The following is a 9,444-nucleotide window of genomic DNA, read 5'->3' on the forward strand; positions in this document are numbered from 1 at the left end:
GGATGTGTATTTGGTGAAAACACACCTTTTTTAAATAATATAAATGCTCTTGAACAAAGAAATGACCTTGACAGTGAATCCATCTTTGGCTAATGGTCAACGCTCAAGCTCACAAACCCAAAAGAGAATGAAATCCATATTTTCTCACTGTAAGAAATTCACTAATGCCTGAAAGCACATAAACATTCCTCCTTTTCAGCCTGTGGTGATTTCCTTTTCATTTCTCTGCCATATCAGTGCTTCTCATCTCCCCTCAGCATTACCTCTCTCTGAATTGGAGTAAATCCCCCCCCACCCCCGCTCCTCTGCTTTCCTTAATAAGCCTGAGCGAGATTCCTTGGCAGACAGCTGTTCCAGATGGCATTATTACTCCGTGGCCTCACAGTCAGCTGGCTCAGGATCCACCACCGGCGGAGGTGGCTGTCCCTCCACCGCGCCCACACGTCAACATCAACACCAACATATGGCGGTGTTATGTAACACTGTATCTTTGGGGTGATCAGCCAACAACTTCCCCTCCTTTTCTTCATTTCTTTGGTGGTTTAACTTCACAGAAGCTAGGTTCGAGGGCTGGTGTTACTTTCTGCAGTATTTATGAATACAAGTAACCCCTGTGATGAAGATAGAGTATTATGGATTTGTGTATTTTTATTATTAAAGTACATTGAAGAACTGTGCGACTGATTCTGCTCATGCAGAGGTTCTTCTAAATATTGATCGATTTACCCGATATTGCATTTCTACCTGCATTTAAACATTTTATATGTCTTTCGTGTTGGATTGTAAAACCCTTGTGTTTTGAAATTTTAGTAAGTAACAAAAACGATGAATTTTGTCAGAATATTTCCCGTTCAAATGATAATGTTTAATGTGAAAGAACAGCACTCATACATAAAAAAACACTCAAATGAAATGAAGTAAATGGTGTGTGACAGAAACATGGGCGGCTGAGTTTGCATTTGTTGTTGAGGCGGGTGTTTTCAGATGCCAGGAAGACCCTTCATAACCGCTTCTTTGAACGGCCAACCCTTCGCCGAATTTGACCCCTCCGTCGCACCCAACACATGCCCACACACCCAACGTCCAACCGCTCATCAACACACACGCTAACAATCCAAATGTACACATGCTGACATTCAAAACCTTGCACAAACACATTAAAAATGTCACACTTGCTTGTGCGATCAGATATAATGCAATGTGTGTGCAATGAATATCCTAACGTATGTACAACACACCACACACTTACAAATACACACTCACAGACGTCACACTCCTCAGTTGGGGCTTACTCGATTGGCTGGTCTTAACTGCTTTGTAGTATTTTTAGGCCTGTTATTCTGGGGCCTGTTCTGGCAGGCCACTGGGAGGGTATATAAGCCTCCCCCTGATACTGGGGACCACTGAGGACACACAGTGGAAACATCTCTCCCGACACTCAGCAAACATCCAGCAGGCATTTTAGATCCTCTCAGGGTGAGTAAAAGCCTTTTTGAGGTGTAGCAACAGTTAAAACTAGACGTGTTTCCCCGACTTTCACTTTAGTGAGTGTAAATCTGACATGAATCTACTTTTTGGAGAGTTATCATTGAAGAAGTATTGAAGAAGTTGTTTTTTTGTAGCGAAATCAGTCTCTTTTTTCAAAAGAGGTGACACCTAAGGATATCCATCAGGACCTTCACTTTGGCTGCACTCCAGGAAGGTCAAAGGTCAGGGTCAGCAGCAGCTCTGATACCACTGAGTGGCCGGCTGAAGGACACTTGAGCTGGGCAGATCTTTGCCAACCGTCTGGGTCATCTGGTTTGGACGGTTGATTTCTCCACTGTGCCAACCTGCTGTCCCTCCATAAGAATTTGCTATTTTTGAACAGATCAGCAAGTTTCAGTCCACGTATGTTGAGCAATTTGGTCACATGACATTCTTCAGGCATGTCGAGTACGGACATCAATTTGCAGGTTCATCACATACAGGAAGTTATAAGGTCATACTAATCTGGTGTTTGACTTTCTTTGCACTGTTAGCTGTGACAGTGACTAATGAATCCAACCTTTGCGTTTATTTCTGGTCATGAACAGACATGATTAAATTGCCAATTCATCACTGTCGAACATAGAATGTACTGTATGGATATACTTTCTGCTTCACTCAGTTCAGAATGTGTGATCCTGTTATGGATTTGTGTCCCACATATGTCTCTTTGTAAGATATTGAACAAGGCGCTGAAGCCCTACATGCAAAACATATCTCCAAAAGAGAATTACTACTGTCTTTTGATTGGTATCCACCTTCTCTTTGGATAGGAGGCCATGCATCCAGCATAATGTCAGCTAAAGTTGCGATCCAGAAGTTCTCCTTCCCCTTCTCCTGCGCTGCACACCTTTCTCAACAAGATGAGTTGACGCAGAAGGGATGCGAGCAGGTGAAGGCCCTGGAGCTTACTGATCTCCAGGGGAATCGAATCCTCAGTGAAGTAGGCTCTGTAGCTGTTATAGGAGCTCTGGTGCATAATGAGAACCAGGCTAAGGAGAGTCCAAAGTCTCCTCCTGTTGGAGACACGGCACCTGCCCAGTTCCTGGTCTATGCCAAATCTTCCCAGAGCACTGTGTTCTCCAGGCACAGTGTTTTTGAGAAACTCATGGTGGAGAGTGAAGATCAGCGTCCTGCTGCAAAGAGGCAGCTGTCCTCAGAGAGCGCAGCCAGGACCATCACTGTGGTGAAGAAGAGCGCAGTGAGGACGGAGGTAGAGGAGCACAGGCACCTGAAAACTAAAGCACACCCGGGACAGAGGGCGACACCGTGCACTGTGACGGGAGGGAAGACGAGGCGTCGAAAGGACCTCTTCACCAACTCGGAGGTCTTCAACAGGGTCGACTCACATGTCATCAGGGCAGGAGCAGAGGTGATAACACTTACACAGAACATCGTGGTGTAATATAACATGGGAAGTGCACATTTACCTTGATATTCACTCCTTTTTTTTTTGTAAAAACTGAATATTTAACCTCATCCTGTTAAGCTAAACACAGCATTGAAGTGAGTTACTCTAATTTAGCCATACTTAAAGGGACAGTTAACCCCAAAAATCCTAAACCGACATTCATCCTCTTAGCTGTATTATTTATTAATCGAAATAAATGGTTTTGTACTCAAAAAATACATCTGAAAAACTCAACATCAGTGTTTGTTTTTTAGAAATGATGACCTGATTACTCAAGGTAGTCAACTCTTTTGTGATGCAGGCATTGTTTTTTTCTTTCTATGTGGAGATATCATAGGAATTCTAGGAAAATAAATGTGAGGTTTTTTTTAATGTATATCGTAACACTTTGCAACTCACTACATTTAGAAAGAGAAATAGCACTAATTGTAAGAGGAAAAAATATGTATTCTTGATGTTGGAGTGAACCATCCCTTGAAATAAGAGGACATTTGCAGCGGGATAAAAACAGCACCGAAGCTAACTAAGTAGTCCAAAACAAATCCATAGCAGAAATGGGTCTTTTTGTTCCAGAGCGCTGAAGGAAAAGCATTGAGCAATGATCACATCTACTCATCGGCTGCAACAAAACCATGAAAAACAGCATGGCTCTCAGGAAGCACTCACATCCTTGAGACTGGATGAGTAGGCCTGGATTGTTCAATACACTGGGTGACACTGTGCTGGAAAATAGGATGATGCAGTAAGATGACGAGAAAAACAACTTTGGCATTGGTTCACATACAAGTTTGAGAACATAAAGACTCAATCTTTAGGATGACTGATAATATAACTTATATAAACCTATTCAATCGAACAGTGGAATATATGTTGTGTGTGTGTTGCAGCTGAAGGAGAAGTGTGTGTATGATGTGAAGACGATAGCACGGAGCATCACACAAGGAGCCAGGAATGAGTTGGAGCGGCTTCGTGCCATCTGGGTCTGGCTGTGCCACAACATCGGTGGGTATTTCACTGAACTATATATAATTGCATATAAATCTCAGTGTTGTGTAATACACCACATTGTGAAATTTATGATATTTAATCCATCAATATCGGAGAGAGGGATTATGATACACGGACATTAAATTGATCAGTTTGACTGACCTCGTTATAACCCTTTGTCTTTGTTTCCATACAAATGTCACACATTTAAGCCAACGTGATGCCAGAGTGAACAGCAAGGTTTTCATGCATAAATCACACATTTGATTCAATAAAGCAATTAATTAAGTTGTATTTATTGAGGAATTTCACATTTTCACACAAATATTCTTCAAATTTATAGTGCATTGTTCTTTGAAAGGTTGCCCGATCACAGTATGGTTGAATCAGTGGGATTAAATGGCTGAAAAGAACATTTGGCAATTAGTAAATGGACAGGGTTGACAGTCTTTAGGGCTTTTCCAGTGTTTACAACCCCTGAAAGCACTTACATAAACAAGTCACATTCACACACATTCATACATGGTAAGTATCCCATATTGGTTTACGACCGCAATTATTTCCTGGTATAGTCCAACAAACATAGTTATTATTATTTTGACAGTCGTTCGGTCTGATATTATACCCTTAACGGCTCCTCAGCAGATTTTAATACGAAACACTTTTAAAATGTTGAAATATATAAAAAATTATAATTTGATTTTTATTTTATTTTTTATTGCAAATATTCTTAAGAAAAATTGAGCTAAAAATGTGTTTTAGTCGTAAATGATGAGAAAAAATAAGGAAATTCCACATATAATTCACGGTAACATCTCTATTACAAAAGAAACTGATGTCTTTGAATGTTTTCTAGAAGTCACTAAATGCATATATTATCCAGAATAACTTAGATGTATCATATTGGGATGCAGCATTTCATTTTTACATTTAAATGTGAATTTAATTGAATGTTTATGTGTTAGAAACTTAAGAGTCAACGATGAGTTTGGTTCCTCCACCAAAAATCCAGCACAGTGACAAATCCCCTGAAAGTGCTTACCTATACAAGTCACATTCACCCATTCACACACATTCATACAGGGTAAGTATCCCATATTGATGACCACAAGAACTTCTTGGTGTAGTCCAACAAACATAGTTATGTCAGTCCTAGAGTTGGTGTGATATTATCCCCTTATTTCGCAGTAAAATACTGTTGTCTTTTTAGAGTATGATGTGAGTGGGTACCTCGGCCGCTCGGAGAAGCTGAGCTCCCCGGAGGAGGTGATAGCGGCCGGGCGGGGGGTATGCTGCGGATACTCCAGCCTCTGTTCAGAGATGTGCAGGTAAATACAGCCAAGCTTTAAATACATACTGAAGACGGCGTCAAGGTCTTAGACTATACCCAGACACAACAACAATGGATCATCTGTAAAGGCTAGTGACTCATGTCTTATTCTACTTATCACATATCATTTTTCATGGCTGTCTGAAAAAAAGTCAGGGCAATTATGACTCATTATTGTAATAATTATTACCCAGAGAAACTCAATCAACAATAAAATGTTTCTGTTTGAGTTTTGATTTATTTTGTAGCGCCCATTCTTCCAGTCGCTTAGCATTGTGCTCCGAGTCCTTGGTCCTTTCCGAGGTTAAGATAAACACTTCCAGTTTCAAAAATGAGCACACAGCATGTACAATAGCACTGAACCTGGGCTTAAGGACACAGGATGTAAGTCTAAAGGCTCTGTTTGGGTTGTGTTTACAGAGAGGTTGGCATTGAGTGCCAAGAAGTGCCGGGCCACAGTAAGGGCATCGGGTACCTTCAGGGCCAGAGCCTGGAGAATGTGAAATCTGATCACCTGTGGAACTCTGTGCTTCTGGATGGACAGTGGTTCCTATTGGACGCCTGTTGGGGAGCAGGAAGAGTAGACATGGAACATGAAAGCTTCGTCAAAAGGTTTGAAAAGGGAAGAGGGACCCAAACTGGAAATGAAAAGCCAAATATTAGCAATTAGCATAATTTTGTTTTTGGAGTTTGCTCTTTCGTTTGTTTTTATTTACTCAAAAAACCAGCAGCGAGTTGAGTCTGAAACCAGTCTGCTGTCTCCATCTGTTGCCTCCAAGGTTTGATGATTTCTATTTCCTAACGGACCCAGAGGAGTTCATAGAGTCACATTTCCCAGACGAGCAGCGATGGCAGCTCCTGGAAACACCCATCCCCCTGGAGGAGTTTGGGAGGAGGGTCTTCAAGACCTCAGCTTTCTTCACCATGGGGCTCAGGCTGATCCAGCCTCATCAGTCTCACATCGTCACCGGTCAGTTCTGGTCATTTCTATGGGGATGCATTTCATTGATCCCCTATTTTTACACAATTGTTAAATTATATTCAATGCATTGTATCAGTTTTTGTCCAAAAATGTTCAAGTCTTTGCTTATTCGAAATGATTTGAGGTGAAGACATTTGAATTTTACCAACCAGTCTCTTTTCATTTAAAGAGAAATGCCTACATTTCACCTCTGTTATCCCTCTTAGATGATGGCGAGGCAAATGTGTCAATAGGCTTCTCCAGGTCAACAACCTTTAACTATGAGATGACACAGCACCAGGACCTCCTCCATAGTGGAGTTTCGGAGCAGAAAGAGTCCAGCAACTCCTCCTATGGCCTTCTAACGGTTTCCCATCGGAGCATGAAGCTTAAGCTCCTGCCGCCTGCAGTCGGCGTGTATGACGTCAAGGTGTTTGCCAGACCTGTAACAGCCACCACGCCTCTGGTTTGGGTCTGCTCCTTCTCAGTGGAGTGTCCGGTCCCAAGGGCCATGGAGGAGATCCCAGAAAACCCCTTCCTGTCTTGGGGCCTGCAGCCTGTGGCAGGATCTCTGGGCGTTGCAGGCAGCAGCCAGGACAGTAAGGTGGCGGAGGTGGAGGAAGGTGTCTATGATTTGACGTTAAAGACGTCCAGGCCTCTGATGGTGCTGTGTGAACTGGTCCACCCGGGGCTGGAAGCTGCTGTAGCTAAGCGCTGCACGGCTACTCAGATACAACCGGATGTCCTGACCTGTCACGTCATGTGCCCGTTACGTGGCTTCTACCGGCTATCAGTGTTTGTGCGAGACTATGAGAAAACAGAGGTCAAGTTTCAGAATGCTGCAAACTTCCTGTTGCACTGCAAAGGGAAGGTGGTGAGTCGGGATGAGCTGTACCCTCCTAACCTGGGCTCGGCGTGCGGACCGGGCTCCCGCACATTAGAGGCGGGGCTGTCCAAATTCAGCCACACGACGGCGCTGGTGAGTACCCAGCAGGGCAAGTGTAACATCACCTTCCACAACCAGCGGGACCTCGAGCTACACACGGTGCTCAGCAGGGAGGAGAACCAAACAGAAGCCATCCCGCTGTCACGGCACGTCTTCTGCACTTACACAGACAGCAAGGTGACGGTGAGCGCCAGCCTGCCGGATGCGGGGGTGTATCGGCTTGGCCTGTATGCTAAGATCACCCCTGGTGGAGATTTCAGCCCCATGTGTGACTTTGTTCTGAGGAACAGCTGTGTTCAGCCGAGGCCTCCGTTCCCCTGCGTCTACTCCGCCTGGAGAAAAGGCTGCGTGCTCTTTGAGCCTCGCGTGGGCCTCCTGGAGCCCGCCACGTGGGTCCGCTTCAGAGTGAGGGTCCCCGGGGCCCAGAGGGTGAGCATGATGGGGGAGACGCGGACTGATTTGAAAATGAATAAGAGCAGAGTCTGGGAGGGAGAGGTTTTCAGTGGAAACGGGCTCCAACCACTGAAACTGGCCGCTTCATCGGGGGAGTCCACTGACATGGCTGTTTTGATGATCTTTGACATCAAGCAGGTGAAAGGATAACAGTACAAAAAAAAAAAAAAAGGCAGTGGAGACAGACGGAGAGTTTTCTGAACATAACTGCAAAATAAATGTATTGCAATGGACTCATGCGATCCAGACCTCGGTTTACAATATTTGAAAATATTTCAAACTGCGAACCATAATCCTTCAGGTTCATCTGGGTTAATGTTGTTGTGATAATGAGGTGGATGAACATTACATTTTGAAATATGGTCTTGTGAATGCGTTTGAAGCAATGGAGTGATAAAAATGAGATCGCAGATGTAACTCCCTTTGGGGAATTTTTTAACTGGGTTGTATTCAGAACAGAAATTGGTGCTCAGCTGTGATATCATATGGTGCATTTTTGTTTGTTATGGTTTATGAATAAGACCTGCATAACGAATAACATGATGTCAGAAAACGTGCAATAAAAACCAACTGTGAAAAAAACATCTAAATCTTGATGACAGTTTTTTCCCACCACCATATCCACAGTTGCAGTTTTTAGTTTCCACAATATAATACATTTAAAAAGCCGAAACGTATTTCGAAATAATGTTTCAAATATATAACTTTAAATGGTACAAGAAGGTGTTAAAAGGATTTAGCCTGCATCACCGATGTACAAAAAAATAGAAACACCTTAACTGCAGTATAATGAAATTACACCACTGATGATGCAAGCCTCACAGTTAAATCCTCGGTCCTTTTAAAAACAAAACATATATTATACATCGACAGGATTGAGTGCAGGATGTATCAGACTGAATTTCTTTGGGCTTTTACTGAACTGAGTGTCATGTTTAACAGATTCAAACAAAAAGTTAAACCAGTTTGTGTTGGGGTCAAGGTTGGTGACACTTTCCTGTGCATTTTTTTAAAGAAACCCTGCTTAATAACCAGTACAGTGCCGTATTGCTCCAGTGACCCGGGCCCACTCTGCAGGATTTGGCAGACGCCAGTGAGAGTGATGAGTGTTTACATGTGGCTGTCAAAATAGCCCACAAATAGCCTTGGCTCACTGCCTCAGTAAAAATACAATAGAGGGGCTCGGAGGTAGAGAAAAGGGCGGTTAACAGTGAAGGCGATACGATAAGAGTGTGTGTTAAGTGCGTTAAGTGTATCTGAGTGTAGGGGGGGGGGGGGCTGGGTCTTGCCTTGAGTCGCTGGGGAGAAAGTGGCGGCACAGTGGTGGCAGGAGAGAGGCGAGGAAACACTGATGTCAGAGGTGAGCCATGTGGAGGACTTTGTCTGCCTGGCAACAATACTAGGACACACACACACACACACACACACACCACACACCACACACCACACACACACACACACACACACACACACACACACACACACACACACACACACACACACACACACACACACACACACACACACACAGCATGAGGAAATGGAGGCTAAAACTGTGTGCAGGATTCCTCACATTCTCTCAGCTCTATTTCAGCTGAACCAAGTTTGTTAATAGCCAGACCCCAAAACCCACACACAACACAAGCTTTCACACACACACACACACACACACACACACACACACACACACACACACACACACACACACACACACACACACACACACACACACACACACACACACACACACACACACACACACACACACACACACACACACACACACACACACACACACACACACACACACACACTCTGTGGTCAGTTTG

General features: G+C 43.7%; 1 protein-coding gene across 1 annotated transcript; it reads left to right on the forward strand.

Annotated features, from left to right (window-relative positions):
* Nucleotides 1-1,417: 1,417 nt before the first annotated feature.
* On the forward strand, nt 1,418-8,199 carry ky (kyphoscoliosis peptidase). The gene is made up of 7 exons (XM_063908029.1): nt 1,418-1,476; nt 2,301-2,899; nt 3,826-3,940; nt 5,136-5,253; nt 5,676-5,867; nt 6,035-6,225; nt 6,444-8,199. Exons 2-7 carry the CDS (start codon nt 2,321-2,323, stop codon nt 7,763-7,765), a joined length of 2,517 nt encoding a protein of 838 aa, XP_063764099.1. The 5' UTR covers nt 1,418-1,476; nt 2,301-2,320; the 3' UTR covers nt 7,766-8,199.
* Nucleotides 8,200-9,444: the final 1,245 nt, after the last annotated feature.

The sequence above is a fragment of the Eleginops maclovinus genome, chromosome 19, assembly GCF_036324505.1.
Source record: "Eleginops maclovinus isolate JMC-PN-2008 ecotype Puerto Natales chromosome 19, JC_Emac_rtc_rv5, whole genome shotgun sequence".
In the NCBI taxonomy this organism is placed as follows: domain Eukaryota; kingdom Metazoa; phylum Chordata; class Actinopteri; order Perciformes; family Eleginopidae; genus Eleginops; species Eleginops maclovinus.

Excerpts from the sequence above, each read along its gene's own strand:
- ky (XM_063908029.1), top strand. The coding sequence starts at position 2,321 with ATGTCAGCTAAAGTTGCGATCCAGAAGTTCTCCTTCCCCTTCTCCTGC. Across the intron at positions 2,900-3,825 it reads TCATCAGGGCAGGAGCAGAG|CTGAAGGAGAAGTGTGTGTA; the intron begins GTGATAACACTT and ends TGTGTGTTGCAG. Across the intron at positions 5,868-6,034 it reads CATGAAAGCTTCGTCAAAAG|GTTTGATGATTTCTATTTCC; the intron begins GTTTGAAAAGGG and ends GTTGCCTCCAAG.